The 20,358-nt window shown below is 36.9% G+C and overlaps 1 protein-coding gene across 2 annotated transcripts in view; it reads right to left on the bottom strand.

The window, feature by feature from the left end:
• Nucleotides 1-20,358, bottom strand: part of LOC121726700 — a 222,231-nt gene that overhangs the window by 63,466 nt on the left and 138,407 nt on the right. For both annotated transcript variants that reach the window (XM_042114190.1, XM_042114188.1), the window contains exons 3-6: nucleotides 6,728-6,924; nucleotides 5,629-5,733; nucleotides 4,215-4,297; nucleotides 2,660-2,737 (exon numbers count right to left, since the gene is read on the bottom strand). In XM_042114190.1, coding sequence (XP_041970124.1) covers nucleotides 2,660-2,737; nucleotides 4,215-4,297; nucleotides 5,629-5,733; nucleotides 6,728-6,924 — 463 coding nt within the window. The remainder of the gene's footprint in view (nucleotides 1-2,659; nucleotides 2,738-4,214; nucleotides 4,298-5,628; nucleotides 5,734-6,727; nucleotides 6,925-20,358) is intronic.

The following is a 20,358-nucleotide window of genomic DNA, read 5'->3' on the forward strand; positions in this document are numbered from 1 at the left end:
ACTTTGTCCCGCTTCTGACTGAAGAATCCCGCTTTTTTACTCAAAAAAATATCCAAAGTCCCGACTTGGTACAAAAAAAATCTGGCAACGCTAATCGCATTTAAACCTTCTTGCTAAGGAATAAAGTCGACAAGCGGTACACATAAATTGGATATCTCCTACTCTTCCTACATATTTTCTTCTGATTAATTTCGTTGCGGCCAAGACAGATTTAGCTTGTCCCTCGGGCATCCCTGAGATCATATCAAAGGGTTTTCGTGGTTGGTTGCCACTGTTGATCCTGGCGACACAGGAGTTGCAGTGGTGGGAATGTGTGGTGGGCCTTTTGCCCGTTTAAAAAAAAATCGGTACACATTTCAATGTGTCAACCTTTGTCTTTGCGTTACTTAAGAGTCCGGGTGCCATCGCGATTCTCATACAAACGTAATACCAAGATAATTTCCCATACGAGAATATTTACCATATTTGTGTTATTATTCAGCTTAAGATAGTAATTACCTAGGTTCCTGTACAAAAATTCACTGCAAAATATTTACATACAAAAAAATATGAACGATTACAATTTAGTACCTACTTATGTAAATATTAATAATCGTTCCTATCTTAAGCTGAATAATAACTCAAATATAGTAAACATTCTCGTATGGGAAATTATCTTGATTCTTGGTATTACATTTGTATGAGAACTGCGATGACACCCGGACTCTTAATAACAAAAAATGTCTAATTTACCATCGAAGAAATTGATTCATAGGCAATTGACAGATCTACGTCATTAGGTCCAATGATGTCAATTCAATGTAAGAGTCAATCACACCGCAACGCGACGCGGCGAGGAGCGGCGCGACATATATTTGATAGATTTCAATTGCGCGAGACGTCTTGCGAATCTGTCAAATCCATACAAATTGAGAAATGCATATACGCGTCGCGTTGCGGTCTGAATCAACCCTTAGTTGCAATCTGTCGGCTGGGTTTGACGTAGCCCGACCAAACTACGTAGATCCGCCATCTGCCTATAAATCAACTTCTCTGATAAAACAAGTAGAGATACTTTAAGGCCCGCTTAAACTTTACACTAAAGTTAACTCTGGGTTGAACAGCGTGTTGTTTCGCTCTAGTTCTTCATTATATTTAATTTTATATTATACTAGTGCATACCCGCAACTCCGTTGCGCCAAAATTCGTTTATCAGAACCGTACATTGTTCTGGGACCTTTCCCGAGACTCCAAAGTATCTCCATACCAAACAGCAAAATCGGTTCAGCCGTTTGGGCGCGAAGAGGTAACAGACATTCAGACAGACACACTTACGCATTTATACTATATTAGTATGGACTTATATCTATGAACAAGCAATTTATTATCTACCTACATGACAGTTTTATATTTTGCTGTTCTCAGCTCCAGCTATTATAATTTAGTTAGGACGTGAGAATGGCCGCTCTAGAAAGGAGGACACTGGCCTATTAAGGCAGGTAATATGTGGCATCTTAAGCTGTGAAACTCCGAGCACTTATAAGCCACAGACTTAAACTCCGCACGCTCACTTTGACGTTGCACTATGCTACTTAAATACTGCTTTATAAGGCTAAGCTATGCATCTTACAATATTAATGATGCTGTATTACAATATCATGCCTCGAGCGTCTTTGGGAGTACAGCCAAGAGCTTTTCTGTGTGCTAAACTTGTGCTTTTGTAAATACTCGACAAGAAAAGTTTACTACGGTATGGAAAGGACTCAGGATGGCTGCAAATGCTCGTTTTCCGTATATCCGAGCTAAGAGCAAAAGTAGTCCTCGGCGGAGCTTGATGCTACGTCTTGGCTTATCTTCTAATACAAAAAATAGCCCAATATAATAATAACCAAAAACATATTTCTTATTGAATTATATTTCCTTTTGTGGCAACAATGTTTTGAAGCCATTTGTGATGAATGGAATTACAGGGAGATTACTGTGAGCCCCGGACTTGTAGCCCGCCTACGCGTTGTAGATTATATGTCAATACTCAATCCTTACCTTCCGTTTGTGTGGCATGCCTTTATCTTAAATAATTTAATTATATGAAAATGAAAATTATTTTAGCCAATAGTTGTTTTCATACATCGCGTCATACTAATACTTATATGCGAGCCAGTGTCAAAATAAAGGCTCGCTTTGCTCGCTAATAGTAAAATTATCTATACAATTTTGTTAACATAATATTACTCTCCTTGCGAAAAATATAATATGTCTGGTAATTTAAAAATAATAATTGATAGCCTTACCCCTTACCTCCTTAGAAATATAATAATACAGTAAATTTATATACTTGTTTGACGTGGGAGAGCCATGCTTCGGCACGAATGGGCCGGCTCGACCGGAGAAATACCACGTCCTCACAGAAAACCGGCGTGAAACAGCGCTTGCGCTGTGTTTCGCCGAGTGAGTGAGTTAACCGGAGGCCCAATCCCCTACCCTATTCCCTTCCCTACCCTACCTTATTCCGTTCCCTTTCCATCCCTACCTTCCCCTATTACCCTATTCCCTCTTAAAAGGCCGGCAACGCACCTGCAGCTCTTTTGATGCTGCGAGTGTCCATGGGCGACGGAAGTTGCTTTCCATCAGCTGACCCGTTTGCTCGTTTGCCCCCTTATTTCATTAAAAAAAAACTTACAAAAATCCGTGTCCCTCGGTGTACAATCACAAACAGTGCCTTCCTTACACCCTTCTGAACATTCTTCTATACCACATTCTGGAAAAAATATAATATTAAAACGAACATCTTTATAAATAAAATCATCTACCTCTTAAATAAATTTCAATTTTGTTAGTCTCGCTAAAAATCGAGAACGGCTGAACCGATTTATCAAAATGTCTTGAAATATACGTGGAAGTTCAGGGAAGATTTATAGGTACGGTGAGAGAATTAAGGAGTTAACTGTTAAGTGATAGGAAGTTCAAAGGTCATCTAGTGGTAAACAAAACATTTGAGTCTAAAACTACTACATTAAAACTTTGAAACTAACAACTTCTAATTACATATTACAAAACAAAGTCGCTTTTTTTCCCTCATGTCCCTTTGTTCCCTTTAATCTTTAAAACTACGCAACGGATTTTGATGATTCTTTCAGTGTTAGATAGCCCATTTATCGAGGAAGGTTATAAGCTATATTTTATCACGCTAAGACTAATAGGAGCGAAGAAATAGAGGAAAATGTGGAATAAACGGGGAATATTATTTGAAAGGGCTAACTTGAACGAGCTAATCTCAGGAACTACTGGTCCGATTTAAAAATTATTTCAGTGTTAGCCTATTTATTGAGGAAGGCTATAGGCTATATTTTATCACGCTAAGACTAATAGGAGAGTGTGGAAAAAACGGGGGAAATTATTTGAAAGGGCTTATCTCGCGAACTACTGGAGCAATTTTTATGTTATTTGGCACAGATAATAAGTAGACCACGTGAAGGATCATATGATTCATAGGCTATCGATTCTAATAATTTTTTCAGTGGCTATATATTTTATACCCGTGCGACGCCGGGGCGGGTCGCTAGTAAAAGTAGTCTTTCATGGTTAAGACAAAGTTCTGTCTCTTAGTGCCTGCAGTCAGACAATGCTGAAAGGAAATGAGTGGAATAATGACCAGACCATAAATGCTTTTGCACTTTATTTCACCGGAATAATGGCGGTCGGTAATGAAATCCGAATAATTTTTAGATGGAAAAAAATAGTCTACCTGCCGCATTCAGAGACGTATTATATTTATTACATTACTGTAATTAAATTATTATTTTTACATAAACCCCATACATTAATCAAACTCTTCATTAAATTGAAGTTTAATCATCATTAAACGTCTCTGAGTGCAGCCGTTTTTCAAGGTAAATATCCTCTTGAGCCATTTACAGCGTCGCGTCTCGTATTTTGATGACAACAACTTCAGTGATGCACTGATGCATCATGCACGTAACACGTGACTTGGTTGTTATGGTATTTTCTTAGGCAAATTTAAATTTCATAACAAACTACTGATACCCGCAACTCCGTTGCGCCAAAATTCGTTTATCACACGCGCACGGGAACCGCACATTTTCGGGATATAAAGTTTAAATATCCTTTCCCGGGACTCGAAATCAGTTCAGCGGTTTCGGCGCGAAGAGTTAACAGACACTTTCGCATTTCTAATATTAGTATGGAAGTATGTATGCACTAAAGTTTCTTATTACCTGGTGTGGCAATCTGCGACTCGCACAGGTCGCCGGTGTAGCCCGGCGCGCAGATGCAGCTTACGGCCGCTGGACCTATTTGTCTGGAACGAGGTAAAAGCTGTTAGATAGATTTCTTAAGCTACTTGAGCTATCCACAACTTATCTGACAGATACTCCATACTCCGTCAGATAAGTTGTGGATAACTTAATAGTGAGTGGTGAAACAGGCCCTTAGTCTTATGCCTAATTTTTCTCTAAGCGAGCGAAGCGAATGAGCCTAAATTTTGTCATATATTAAGTTTTTTGTTTGTCATAAAAGGCTCTAATATTGTAACACTGCAAATTTCAACGCATGGCTATTATTAACATGATATAATTACATAGGTACAACAACTAATTTACTTTAAGTAGTTTGATGTGATTAATCCTATCTGATAAGTATTCCATTCATAAATTTCAACACGCGGAAAAAGTCGTGAAGAATTCAGATATTCAACAAATTGGAACTTAAATCTAAAATTTTAAATATCAATTCGGAGTTACAACATGAAAATTGCCGGCATTAAAATTTATTGCAGTCAGGATTCGTCAGAAAGAGGAAATTGCAAGACATCAAAAAGAAATAGCGGAATGGCAGTAAACGGATTATGAAGAACAAAAAGTATCCTTTTGTACAACTGCTGGACTTTTAGAAAAAGTTTAAAAGTAAACGGATAAAAGACTGGTTTATTTGAAAGCCACTGGACCGATCGGGCTGAAATTTGGCATGCAGGTAGATGTTATGACGTAGGCACCCGCCAAGAAAGGACTTTGATCAAATCTACCTCCAAGGAGTTAAAATAGGGGATAAAGGTTCGTATATAATAACACTCTTTAACTCGAGCGAAGCCGCGGGCAAAATCTCGTTCTTTATAAATTGTTAGCTTTTAATATTTTAACGCCTCTATGGTTCAGTGGTTTAGAGCGTGGCTCTTGACTCGGAGGTCGTGGGTTCGATTCCCGCATTAGAAACATGTTATATACTTATACAAGATTGGTTAGGACAATGCAGACTGATCACCTGATTGTCTGACAAGTAAGATGATTCAAGCGTCTGAGAGGCATGTAAAAAATCGGTCCTGTGCCTGATCTCTCGCCGGTAGTGTCGATTTTCCGCCCCACTGGGTTATGAGAGTAAAGTAATAGAGAGTGCTCTTGTGTATTGCGTACATACTTAAGCACCATAAATTACTCCTGGGGTCTATCGTTGGTTCACACCACAGTTTTTAACACCGCGGTTCGAAACAGTAGAAACACGAATTAAAGCGAATGTGTGAAACATCTGTGGTGTGAACCAGCGTAACTGGCTCTGTTTCAATGAAACCAGCCACCGTCACGGAAACAATTGTGGGAGTTATAATTTTATTATTTTTATTTATTAATTTATTCTTACCTACACGTACCACCATTGTGGCACATGTTGGAGTGCTTCGGGCAGAGCGGGCCGATGCCGCAGTCCTCACCCGAGTACCCCTCAAAACACGAACAAAAAAAATCCCTGGAACAAATCTACAATTAGTTAAATTATTACTTAGTCAAAGCTTACTGCCGTACTCAGAGACGAATATTAATGACTTAAGTCATTGTAAGAAAATGAAGATTTTGACATATAATAATACATACATCAATTATTATATTCTGTTAAAATTCTTCATTAAATTGAAATTGAGTCAACATTTATTTAGTAACTAATAGATATTATTATAGAATGTATGCTGTACATAACAGAAATTCATGTCGTACAAGGTAAGAAATGTACGCTGTTTCTTTATAAACTGGTCGCAAAATTCAGCTTTTGCCTTTGTGTGACCGGGAGTATTATTGAAAAACAATACTTTTATTTCGTCAATAAGTAGTTAGGTCCGCTTTTGTTTCTATACTTTGCACGATCTACCTTTCTTTGTATATTTTGTAAATTGCTCGCCTGTCACTCATCGACTTGAAAGCCTAAGCCCTGATGGGTCTTCTTTGGGTTCTTTGTTCTAGCAATCAGCTTGATGAATACCATTAATTCTAAAAGCTAAAGTATAACACTTTACTAAAAGTAGGAATTATTGTTTTGAATTGCAAAACAAGGTAGGTAAATAGAACGTCCGCAGTTTTAAAATCGTGATAACACATTAAAATTGGAACTTTAAACATTCAAATTTCCACTTCGACTTCTATTATACCCCGCGTTCCAGATGACGTTAAAAACGCTAGCGCTTAAGACCGTAGTTTTTCCCGTTCCACTAGCATGTGAGCGTCAGTTATACAAACCCAAGTGAAACGGATAATGGAGCGTTTTGAGCGTTTTGGTCAAAATTAACGTCTTCTGGAAAGCAGCCATAACCTACAGCTTGTAATAAAAAAAACCGCGCGGGAAGAATACTTAAACTCAAATGTAGAAGTTTCCAATTTTAAAATTAAAATTGGAACTTTTTTTTTTTAATTCCAGGCGTTTGTGTTACAGGCGTATCGCATTGAACATCATTGCTCTACTTAACACTCACTTATAACTATGGCTGGCATAGCAGTGCCCCAGCAGGCGGCACTCGATGGCGCTGCAGCTGGTGGGTCCAGGGTCGCCTGGCGCCTGCACCGCGTACGTGACGTTCAGCCCGAACACCGCCAGCAGGCCCAGTGCGCGCAGCTGCGTGCCCTCCAGCCGGTCCAGTGACAGCTCCACCACCAGCACTGGGCTTTGGACCTGGGGACAAACGAAATAACAGTCAGCATACTGATAGCTTACGTCCTTACAAATTACGTATGTATGATTTATAATAAAGTATAGATTGAAATCTCCAATCAGCAGTATGGAATTATAGCTAAATGGCGCACTTGCCGGATAGGCGCGCTTATCTCCAATCAGCAGTATGGGATTATAGCTACATGGCGCACTTGCCGAGTAGGGGCGCTTATCTCCAATCAGCAGTATGGGATTATAGCTAAATGGCGCACTTGCCGAGTAGGCGCGCTTATCTCCAATCAGCAGTATGGTATTATAGCTACATGGCGCACTTGCCGGGTAGGCGCGCTTATCTCCAATCAGCAGTATGGAATTATAGCTACATGGCGCACTTGCTGGGTAGGCGCGCTTACCTCCAATCAGCAGTATGGAATTATAACTATATGGCGCACTTGCCGGAAAGGCGCGCTTATCTCTAATCAGCAATATGAAATTATAGCTACATGGCGCACTTGCCGGAAAGGCGCGCTTATCTCTAATCAGCAGTATGAAATTATAGCTACATGGCGCACTTGCCGGGTAGGCGCGCTTTGCTACACTCACTATAATATAATAGCACAATAGACATTAATAGGTAGCCCGTGCACAAGCAACGCGTTGGACGTTAGTTTGACATTAAGTGCTTTGACAGGAAACAGTTTGAACACACTGATGAAATACTCAAACCAGATATGTTACCACCGCGCGCGTTGTGAAGCTTCAAATACGGCCCAATTGGGCCGTCTGTTGTTTAGTCTGCATCGAGCGCAGTCACGAACGTGCCGCGTCTTGTCTTACCTAAATAAATTGAAAATGACGTCGTGCGTGTTTCGAAAATGTACCAATTATGACTCGAAAGTAAACAAAACACATGGAATCTCTCACCACATGACTGGATTGCAATAAATACCTCGATTATTTACATTTTCAATTATTTTTTCGAACAATCTCGAAAAATTGAATTTTCGTCATAGCTCAGGCGAAGAAAGAGACAGCGATACGATTCGACGTTTAAAAATAGTATTGTCTCTTTTATGTAAATGGTTTTCGTATCTTTTGTTTCACTTATCTGTCAAATTTGTCAATATCTGCAATTTTGAATTTGAAAATTGTTCGGAAGAGGTTTAAGCCGGAAAATAGTATGGACGTAACATATCTATATAAGTAGAATATCATTGTTTGAACAAGAAACTAAACTGCATTAATATTTCATTAAATTGCAGAATCGAGGTACAACTTGGCAAACTTAAATCTTAATGATGCACTATTGTTTGTCACTCCATACACAAATAGTGTCTAGTTTGGCTTCTTAGTGAGACTGTTTATACATATAACAAAGAAGTACAATTTCGTAGCACAGAAATTCTGTTATCGCGCAGGATTCGTACCTACATTTTACAGTGATATAAAAAAAACCTATGTTTTATTCTCAAAGTGTGCGCCACCATTCGCGAAGGCCTTGTAGATGCTCATACAATACATACATTGTTTTTAGAAATGTCATCATTCATCATACACCAATATGGGGTCAACTCGATCAAGGACAACACTTTTTTTTGGTCTCCGTCATGAATTATCAAAAAGGTTCCGCCAGCAAAAAAGTTTGAGAACTGTAAATTTGTCCTATTGTCATTTTACTTATTTCCCAGTACTCATAGTACTTAGCTGATAGCTCTATTATACCAAAGTTCATCTACCTACATCAGTTTAGAATTCAAATCGTTACGATAACAGACGTACACACTTTAGTTATTAAACTGTTGCATAGCTTTTATCGCGGGCTTTGAGCGCGGCGACCGAAGCAAGAAATTCCGTAACTAAAAATACCTAACATTCGTCTCACGTCGTTTCAGTTCGGCAGAATTCGGCTCGGTGTGGTGTGGTGCTCGCCCGCACAGCCGCTGTGCCGGTTGGTGCGACGTTGCCAGAATTCGGCACGCGGTGATTGTGTGCGTGCGACTAGACTTACAATTGCATAAGTTGATAAAATATGCTATGCAATAGCTTTACCGCGGCAGTCCCCGAGTGCAACACGTATTTTATTAGTAAGATTCCAGCTTACAAAAATCTGTAAAGGTTTTATCTTAGTTTTATCAACTAAAATGCACTCCGCGCGGCCGCGTGTGTAAATTAAGTTAATTACGGTCACGGCGAATTGCGTCAACAACGTATAACATTACCAACATTGTCATTATTTACAGCATTAATAGCAGCACAAACTGCAGAACACTGGTTCTTAACCGGTAGTTCGCGGATCACTGGTGGTCCCTGGAGGCATTCCAAGTGGTCCGCGAAACCATCCTAATAATATTATGTGAGAATAGAGTATGGACTATGCAGTCACAATTATTATTTTCAACAAAAAATTGAAACCGACTGCCAAGGTAAAAACAATAATAAAATAATAAATAAATAAATAAAAATTGTTTTATTTCTGAATAAATTTGAATCAAATATTTTCAGAATGTTGAACTACATGTTGCCTACCACCGGTTCGGCAACTAACCCGGCGAGAAGAACCGGCGTAAGAAACTCGCACGGGGCCACTTTTTAGTAAAAAAGTGGAAAATTTGTCTTTTAAAAAAATAAAATTTACAATGTAAATAACTTAATCTATACAATATGAATACACAATTGTAAGTCACATATAATAAATGTAGAAGCAGCCTTGCAAGCAGCCATCCTACTCCCAAGATGTGCTATCGTTTAGGAAATCTTTGACCGTATAGTAGGCTTTGGCACACAAACGTTCTTTAATTACTTTTTTAAATTTATTAATTGATAGATTTTGAACGTTTTCCGGGATTTTATTGTAAAGGCGTATACATTGACCTTTAAAAGATTTACTTATTTTGCTAAGTCTGATCACTGGTATTTCCAGCTTGTGCCTATTTCTAGTGTTTCTACCGTGACTATCACTTTTAGTTTTAAATTTAGTTAAATTCTTTCTAACATACAATACATTATCCAAAATGTATTGAGAAGCAACAGTTAGAATACCAATTTCTTTAAACTTTTCTCTCAGAGATTCAAAAGCTGACATTTTATAAATTGAGCGTATAGCTCGCTTCTGCAGCACAAAAATTGTATTGATGTCGGCAGCGTTTCCCCATAAAAGGATACCATAAGACATTCTACTGTGAAAATAACTAAAATAAACTAGTCTTGCCGTGTCTTCATCAGAAATTTCCCTAATTTTTCTGACTGCATATGCTGCAGAACTGAGCTTACCTGCAAGATTAGCAATATGAGGACCCCACTGTAATTTACTATCTAATGTAATGCCTAAGAATACAGTGGAGTCCACCAAATTCATTTTATCATCATTTAATAGTAAATTGGTTTGAGCTTGCCTAACATTGGGCAAAGTAAATTTTAAACATTTGGTTTTCTTAGAGTTTAAAAGTAAGTTATTAACATTAAACCAATGTACTATTTTTGAGAGAGCACTATTTACCTCGTCGTAATTTGACTGCCGTCGCTTCACTTTAAAAATAAGTGAAGTGTCATCAGCAAAAAGTACTATCTCATTATCCTTAACTAGATAAGGTAAGTCATTAATGTAGATGAGAAAAAGAAATGGTCCTAAAATGGATCCCTGTGGTACACCTAATTCTATTTTGGTCCCATTGGATCTTTTACTATTAACTTCAACCCTTTGAGTCCTATTTTTGAGGTAAGAAGTCAAAAGGCTGAGTGCTGAGTCCCTTATGCCATAGTGGTGCAATTTTTTGACTAAAGTAGCATGCTCGATACAGTCAAATGCCTTAGAGAGGTCACAAAAAATACCTAAGGCATCCTGTGACTCCTCCCAAGCTTCAAATATGCTACAAAGAAGACCTATACCAGCATCCGTTGTGGAACGACCCTTAGTAAAACCGTATTGGTTATTGTGTAATAAATTATTTAAATTAAAATGTAACAGTAATTGCTGTAAAATTATTTTTTCAAATATTTTACTAAGAGTCGGTAAAATCGAAATAGGCCGGTAATTAGTCGGATCTGATTAAATTCCCGCTTTAAATAAAGGTACGACCTTACTGTGCTTCATTAAGTCAGGAAAAACACCACTCTTAATGCAGTCATTGAAAATTATTGCCAGATGAGGAGCTATGATGTCAATTATCGATTTAATAATTTTTGTAGACATGCCCCAGAGATCAGTAGTATTTTTAATATTCAACAATTTAAAGGTATCAATAATATCTCTAGGGCTAATTTCCCTAAACTTGAAATTGACATCACATTCCTTTACATTGTCTCTGAGTAGCTTTTCAGCAGCTTCTGGTGAGGAATTTAGATTTTTTGTAGTTGAGACCGGAATGTCAGCAAAAAACTTTTCAAAAACCGTCGCAACTTCGAGATTATTTGTAATCTTTTTATTTTCAAAGTATAATTCAAAATCAGTGTGACGACAGGTGACGTTTCCAGTCTCACCAGATATAACCTTCCATGTAGTTTTGATTTTATTTTTAGAATTTTTAATTTTATTTTTGATATATAGAGCCTTAGCAGCTTTACAAACTTTTCTGAAGGTTTTAGAATAATTTTTAACATATGCTTTAAATGATTCACTACTGTTGCTACACCTCTCATCATATAATTCATATAATCTTTGCCTACTTATTTTAATTCCTTTAGTTGCCCATTCAATAAATCTGGTTTTTTTATTATCGTTTCTAACTGTTTTAGAAGTAAATACTGTATTAAATTGTGTTCTTATTACCTTAAACAAATTATTAAAAGCTTCATCTGAGCTATTTGATCTACCCAATGACTGAATATTTGAATTTAATTTACTTCTAAATTGCTCAATACGTTTTGTAGTCACAGGAACAAACACAAGATTATCCTTTACGTTATTATCGCAATTGACATTAAATGATGCTAACTGTCCACAGTGATCAGAGCTTAACTTATTAATTATTTCTTTTTTATCGGGAATGAGATTTGTAAATATGTTATCAATACAAGTAGCTGTGGTCTCACAGACTCTTGTAGGTTCATGAAACAAATTGCAAAGGTTATATGATTTAAATAAAGATGTGAATCTAACAGTTGTGGAATTTAAATCCAATAAATTAATATTAAAGTCTCCACATATAATAACCCTTTTGTTAGATGCACATATTTTTGACAGTATTTGTTCCATAGTTTGTTCAAAGGTATCAAATAACCCTGAAGGAGGCCTGTATACACCCACAATAATAAGATGACTTAGCTCTATGCAAGCTACTTCAATTGTTCGTTCAATAGAGAGACTCACAATATCTTTACGTTCCTTAAATTTTAAATTATTTCTAATTAATATTAAAGAGCCGCCTCTAATGGCATTTTCTCTACTGAACGAACTAGCTATCTGGTGGTTATTGAAATTGAAAGTGAGTTCATATTGTCTGAACCAGTGTTCAGATATACAAATAATATCAATGTTAAATTCCTTTAAAAATAACTCAATTTCAAGTTCTTTACCTACCATACCTTGTAAATTTTGATGCACCAGATTAATCAAATTACATTTATTCTTACTTAATATATTTGAGTCTAACAAATTATTGGTAGGATTTTCAATACTAAATTTATTTCCGCAAGAGATGTCCTCCATTGTCTTATTATCTAATTTAAATAAATATTTGGAACATATTCCAATTCGTTAATATTATGACTAGTATAATTCTGCTCAATAGAAGCAGTAGTCTCTGAAGCCAAACACTTGGCTTGTTTAAAATCTAAAAAGTTAAATAGCAACCTGGCTATTCGTCTTTTATAAAAATTAGATAAGAAGTACTTATCTCTTGTCATGGTGGATAACTTAAAATCTAAATTATTAATGTCTACAACCTGACATTGCTTATGTGAGTCATTTAAAATGATACAATTATTATTTACAGCAGTATACATTAGGCTGTTCAGTTGATACCTAGAATAGTTTTCTTTATTATATCTCTTTGGCAACATTTGTATATAGGGAAAAGTAAACAAGATAACATTATTAATATTTTCAATAATAAATAATTTATCTAGAAATTCGGTCATTTGTTTTTTGTTTAATTTTCCCTTCCTCCCAACTAAAACTATTAATGTTGTATTCGGACAATAAGTCATAGCCAAAGCCCTGCACATTATTTCACTATAAGTAGCTCCAGGCATACAGAAATTGGAAAATGATTGTCCAATACACATCCTATTTAAATAAATACCTAAGTCCTTACCTAATTCATCACTGAACAAAGCAATTTGTGGGCATTCAGTATGTACCTTCTGCCTGGAACATATATCAGTTATACTATTCAAAACAGAATGATTTACTTTGTCTGAGGAACCGTTGACTCTCAATAAAGAGTAAACCCGTTCCTCATTATAACGAGTCACTTCAAGTAAATCATTCATCGCTGATATATGCCTCTGCGTTTCTTGTTGTGACAAAGCATATTTTCTGTTTAAATTATCCAAAGAGTCAAGAAGTATCGAAATTTCTTGCTGTAGGTTACATACATCAGCCTCATAGTTACATTTTATTTGCTCTATGTCAAAATTACACTTTAGTAAGTTATTATTCAAGAGTTTGTTTTCATTTATAACTTTTGATAAATTATTTAAACATTTTTTATTTTTCTTTGAAAGTTTACAATAATTTTTAATACACTTTTTGATTTTAATATATTTCTTTAATTTCCTCTTACTATTCAATGTACATATTGGTAAGGTATCATCACTAGTTAAATCAATTGTAGAAATGTTTTGATTGCATTGGTCAAAGCCGTCAACAATATTCTGTAACTCAATGTTTTTCTTAAGAATGTCCTCGTAGTCAAGACTTAACTTATTGAGTTCTAATTTTAGATCCTGATTTTTTTGTATTACTGATTCTATTTCTTTTTCGTTATCATCTCTTTCCCTTAACAGCATTTGGCATTGTTCTTTATATTGCTTTAATTCTATGAGGGTTACTCGAAGTTGCTCCTCGGTGCGACGGGCCACGGCCGAGCGAGTCATCATTTTACTATCCATCCCCGAGCACTGAAATGAGTTATAATATAATATGTTAGGGCTTAACCGGCTTTATTGTAAATAGTGTAAATCACCTTTTACTTTCAATGCAAAAGCCAGCCTCAATATTTCAGTTTAACTCATGTACAGTCAATTTTAGAGGGAAAAGGTTAGCAAAAGATTTGAAAGGCAAGATTTAAGATTAATAATAAAGAATAAGCAAAGAACAAAGTATGGAAGACAGTATAGACAGATTAAATAGTAGTTATTAAACCTGAATATAACTGTACAAATCAAGGTTTGAAACTTTATTTTTAAATATAATTGAGGATGTCCTTTTGCTTGTATACTGAATGTATAGTAATATTAGTTTTGGTTTTGTCTGGGCTTGTTGTTTTTATCTACAACTTCGCTTCCACTAGTCGTCAAGCCAAGAGAGAAATAAACTATGCCAAGTGTGATTTTGGACGTAGCTCACGGGTGTGAGCGGTGTAAAGTGGATTTGTAGTTGTTGAAATTGTAAAAGGTGACTAATTGCTATGAAAATTAAAAGCAATACTCCCCGGGATTAGGCAGTCCTCGAGAATAATCCAGCTCCAATTTGAACTCGTCCAGACGTTGACAGTTGCACTTGGCTTGAACTTTAGTTTCCAAAATTACACAGTTTTAAACAAATACTGCTAAGGGTTGAAGAGTTGCAATAGTTTCTAACACTTTGATTTTTATTTTTAGTGATTTACAGTACAAAATATATCTTAAAACTTATTTAATATTATTAAAATAGTCGGGAGGTGACAAATGTACGTGTAGTTACAAATGTTGCCAGTACAAAGATCCTAATAATAATAATAATATGAACTAAAAAGTATTAAATAACTCTTACTCTATAATAATGCCTTTTTCAGAATTCGTCTAAATCTCAACTATTTCTGTACATACTACAGTCTTCATTACGTTGAAGTCGGTACCAGTCCCAAAAGCTTTAGATATTCTGACATTGACTGAATTCACGATAAAATTAGCTGGTACCGACCTCAAACAATGGTGCGAAATCTTACTTTTTGGTAGCATTTACCTCGAATGCTTTAGAAAAAATTGAAATCACTATATGTTTCCATACAAATTTCAAGGAGTCCCCTCGATTCCTCCAGGATCCCATCATCAGATCACCACTTTTGTGAACATGGTACCAAATTCGGGTTAAACCCTATACAACACAAAAAGAATTTTGAAAACGGGATCACGAACGGCTGAGTTATCGTTGAACATACAAAAAAAAGATATATACAGCCGAACGTATAACCATCGTATAACCTCCTCTTTTTTGGAAGTCGGTAAAAATTACATTTAATTAAAATCTGTAACTTTTATATTTTTAGTTTTTACCACATAGAAAAATTATAAAGTTGTCCTTATTTTCTTTATCAAAAAACCCTTAGTTTAGGACAGGTAAACCAACCGGGCGGTCCCCGCCTAGACAAACATTTGGTAAAATGGTCCCTCATGAGTCATGAAAGGTTAAGAACCACTGTTGTAGAACAATTTGTGCTTAAAGTGAAAGGGACAAGGCCCGATCTAGGGGGACATTTGCCCAAAGCCGCAAAAAAGAAGGGAGGCAAAATTCAAACTAGCCATCCCCCACCCAAGTTTGAGAATTTTACCTTCCAAGCTGTTTCAGGTTTGATAGTGGAAATATTTAAATTTTTAATATTTCCCCTATACCCCCATTAACAGAACTAGATCATGACACTCTGCTCATATTATTGCTTTCTGTATTTAAAGTTGTCTACAGTAGATAGAAGACAGCGTCCGTGGCCTAATGGTTAGACCTTCGGTTCGCACTTATGAGACATCGAGGCGTGCACATATGAGACAATTTCTGATCTCAGGTACATAATACGGACGCTTGTACGGCGAAGGAAAACATCGTGAGGAAACCCGCACATAGTTGGTCCCAGACGTATTGACTAGTTCTTTCCTCTGGACTAGGCCGACTATGATGCGAGAATGCCGTATGCGTTTGGGCAACCATACGGACATTTAAAAACCCCAGGCACTACAGTATTTGAGGAGTGGTTACTTCGCTCTGAAAAATACTGTATAAATGATCCACAACGGATGTAAAGGCCTAGTTTTATGTAAAGCATGGAGAAAATTGTCATTGCCCGGAGCGGCTTAATCATTAGGTAATGGATCGGGCGTTGGAAAGGGAGCTAAGGGATGAGTGGGAATATACTTGGTAGCCGTAAAGAATTTTTTTCAGACCGAGCGAAGTGGTGTTGGAATCGTATATATACTGACGTCCTTAAAAACTTCGATAGCGCGATGCAGAACTGCGACGACGCTATTTGTAACACCACAGCATTCTAGTGTCCACAAAATATTCTAGGAATTGCTTTTCTCCAGCTTTTGTATGGGGGAGAGGAAAAAGCTTTACAATTACCGTGCTATGGAGAAGGGAAGATAAAAAAAGTCAAAAACTTCTCAGCCAGTTTTGGACACCCCTTAAATAAGCAAATTTCTACAATAATCTGACATCGTGGGCGGCCGCCTACGGAGTTTCATTAAATGTAGTGGCCCTCAGAGAATCAGTGACACCTGGAGAGGAAATATATTAAAATTATATTGTTAAGGAGATCTAAGAGACCCACATAATTCTTGCAATAGTGCAGGGGTCACCAATTAGTTTTTACTCGGGGTCCATATTAAGAAACGAAACAACCTTCGCAAAAAAATTACGGAATTTACAAAAGTATTTATTTAATTTATCAATGAGAAATGTCAGCTTTTGTTGCTTATTATCTCTCTGAAATTTGGAGTAAAATATTGGTGCAAGCTATTGATATCCTAGAGATGTTCATCAGTAAGTCGAGACCGAAATTTATTTTTAACGAAGTTCATCTTCGAAAATGCTGGGTCCGCACACAATGGGTCGGAGGTCCGGATGCGGACCGCGGTCCGCCATTTGGTGACCCCTGCCATATTCTGTGAAAAAACTAAATGTAGTGGCCCTCAGAGACAATGATGACTGACGCCTAAAAATACTTTTGTTCGGAATTCGGTGCTCAGACTGAACGAGTATGTTAACGTAGCTTCGCAGTTTGTCATACGACTACGATAGACGATAAGCTCGATGTAACTTCTTACTTCTTTGTAAGGTCATTTCTAAGCTTCTGTCGGCTTTCGGTCGGATCCGAAGATTTGAATGCGCCGCGCCGTTTCGGTGTAGGCATCCAAAGCCAATAGTTACAAAATACAGGAGACATCAGCTGATGTTAACTGAAGTTATATTTACTAACAGTTCTATAATCTATCATTTTCCTTTGTTATCTGTTACATTACTGACACGTGATGTGGGGTGATTAAGCATTTCACCACATATCTCTTTCAGTTCAACTTCCACATTAAAATGTATACAAGGATACACACTCAAAGTATTATCACTTTATTTTGATAGGTATGTAAATTTCAAAATGGCCGTGTCTAACTTTTTTTTCCGCGCTATACATTGTACAATGTTTAACAGCGGCTTAAAAGTCCAAGTCATGGAACTCCCGACTCTGCTTAGCCCGGCAAATCCCATACACGTGGATGAATTTAGATGAATTTGGGTAAGTTTTCCTAAAGGCTTGTCATCCGGACGGAGTTCCCAGATATTCCGATTCAGTTCACTTGTGAATGAATGTGTACAAGAAAAACTCAACAAAGCAATGTGTATCTCCACATTGTTCATCTGATACAGACGTGAGTTTACTAGGTGTCTATGTGTTCTACTCAATTAATGTAATTTGTTTCATTGGAAAGTGGTTGGAAATAAGCATTTAGTTATTTATAGATTATAGACGACCTCTGTGGCTCAGTTGGTGGGCTGTTGGTAGCTCAAGCCGGGGGTCGCAGGTTCGAATCCCGCCGACGGAACAAAAAGTTTTCAAAGTTCCTGGGTCATGGATGTGTATTAAATATGTGTATGATATAATAAAAATGTTAAGTATATGTATAGTACACAAGTCCTCTGACCTTCAGGTACTTACCACGGGGCTAGACTGACGTGGTGTGAAGCGTCCATATATATTATTATTATTATTGTTTATTATTCTAAACTTAGTTTAAATCAAAATAGATTGAACCAAAATTTCGACCTTCAGAAAACGACCTTTTTCGTAATTTTTACCATGTCTCTGTGTATGTACCACTAAGGGTCAATTCAGACCGAAATGCGACGCGTAGATGCATTTCTAAAGTACTTAATTGACAGATTTCAATTGCATGAGATGTCTTGCAAATCTGTCAAATCCATACAAATCTAGAAATGCATCTGCGCGTCGCGTTGTGGTCTGAATTGACCCTTAGTGGTACATACACAGAGACATGGTAAAAATTACGAAAAAGGTCGTTTTCTGAAGGTCGAAATTTTGGTTCAATCTATTTTGATTTAAACTAAGTTTAGAATAATAAACAATAATAATAATAATATATATGGACGCTTCACACCACGTCAGTCTAGCCCCGTGGTAAGTACCTGAAGGTCAGAGGACTTGTGTACTATACATATACTTAACATTTTTATTATATCATACACATATTTAATACACATCCATGACCCAGGAACTTTGAAAACTTTTTGTTCCGACGTTTGTTAATACATTGAAAATTCCTGTTTTTATTTTAGATTGAATTTGTAATTATTAATACAGTTTAAACTCTCCGGAATAAAAATGATCAAGAATCAATATTCTTAATTGATTTTTTATATTCTAACTGCAAATGGCTGAAAGTAATACGAAAAGTGTTGGCATTTTTTAATTTTAAATCGATTACCAATCGACTTTAAACATATTGTTATAATATTTTCTACGTCTAAAGATAATTTTTATTCTAAGCCGTATTGTATATATTATAATACTGTTTTCAATTAAAGCCGAAAATAAACTATTGAATGCGAAATATTGTAGAAGTACTTCGTCGTCTGAAGTCAAACCAGAATTTAAGTAGTATAATATTGTCCATTTTATGCAGTATTAAAATAAAATATAAAAATGAAGATTTTTCATTAATAGTCAGGCACACATAATATAGCGAGCAGCTCCGCGAGGCATTTTCCGCTATATAGACGTCCCGCGGCCGTGTAAGCACGTGTGCTGCTGCAGGCGAGTGCGGAGTGACCGAGTCACCGAGAGAGTGACCGAGTCACCGAGCGAGTGTACCAAGTACCGACTACCTCAGACACGGTGACCCAGCCATAGACCCGGCCGCTCGGAATCTCACCGGCCGAAAAAAAACAACGCAATTAAACTAGAACACTGAAGTCTGGGGCCTGATTCTCATGCCTCGAATATCGGTGCGATTGTCAGTCTGTCCCGCTCGATCGCGCGCGCCTGTGTGAATGAGTCAGCGCGAGACTCGAAACGAGATTCGAGGTACGAGAATTGTCACATGTGACACTGACATTTGACTCAAACAGTTGTAGTATTTCCGATTTTCTGCTCTTTGTTACATAGGTCCAGACTCTTGAGTTCTGTTTTCAATGCTCTGAATTTTCTCCGGTCAGAGGGATTTCAGTAATATAGTCCCAACTTTATTCTTCGAGCAAAATAAAAAGCCGGCCTTTTTGTTTTGCTCAAAGGTTACCAAGGCTGCCACTCTTGTGCCGTCGGGAACCATTTCCTTGCGCGGCAAATACCTCGTGAGGAGGCTCGCTATGTATGGACTAATAAACTGTTAAATTCTGCTTGAGTACGCCAAATGTTTTTAATTCATTTAATTAATATTCACCACTCGATAATATCGATTGAACAATATTACATTTTAACAAATGGCAACACCGACACGGCGATATGTCTCAAACGTCATCGCGGTTCCTTAGTTACGCACGTTAGTTTGAATTTTCGGATTGTACCTACCGCGACCGTGTGAATATTTCTCGTGTGGTTTGATACAATCAGTAGAAATAAACAAAGTGATAGTGAGATAGAGACTCTTAATTTAGAAAAAGAGACTCCATTCGTTAAGAGAAAGTGACTCCTCTGATCTTCATTGAAGAGACTCAACAGTGAGCAGAAACATGGAAAACTTACGGTGTGTTAATTGTTCACTTCGACTGCGGCATATTAGTCGACGGTCATTGGGAGAAGTTATTTCCTATTTCTTTAGGTATATCCTTTTTCACATAGATAGTAAAAAAAGTTTTAATTAGTTTTTATCATATATTTTAAGCTTTATAGGCTCAAATACGAGGCGCAACGTTACTTTACTCGTATTTTTAAATTGAAATTGCCGTAAACTCCGGAGAGTTATAAGAATCGTAGTTGATGTATTAGAAAGAGCTATTATTTAAGCTAAAATAGCTAATGGCACAAAAATATTTTTAGCGATACTAAGTTCCATAGACACTTGCCCATTCGCCTTTGTATGGATTTGACAGATGTC

The sequence above is a fragment of the Aricia agestis genome, chromosome 4 (assembly GCF_905147365.1).
Source record: "Aricia agestis chromosome 4, ilAriAges1.1, whole genome shotgun sequence".
Classification (NCBI taxonomy): Eukaryota; Metazoa; Arthropoda; class Insecta; order Lepidoptera; family Lycaenidae; genus Aricia; species Aricia agestis.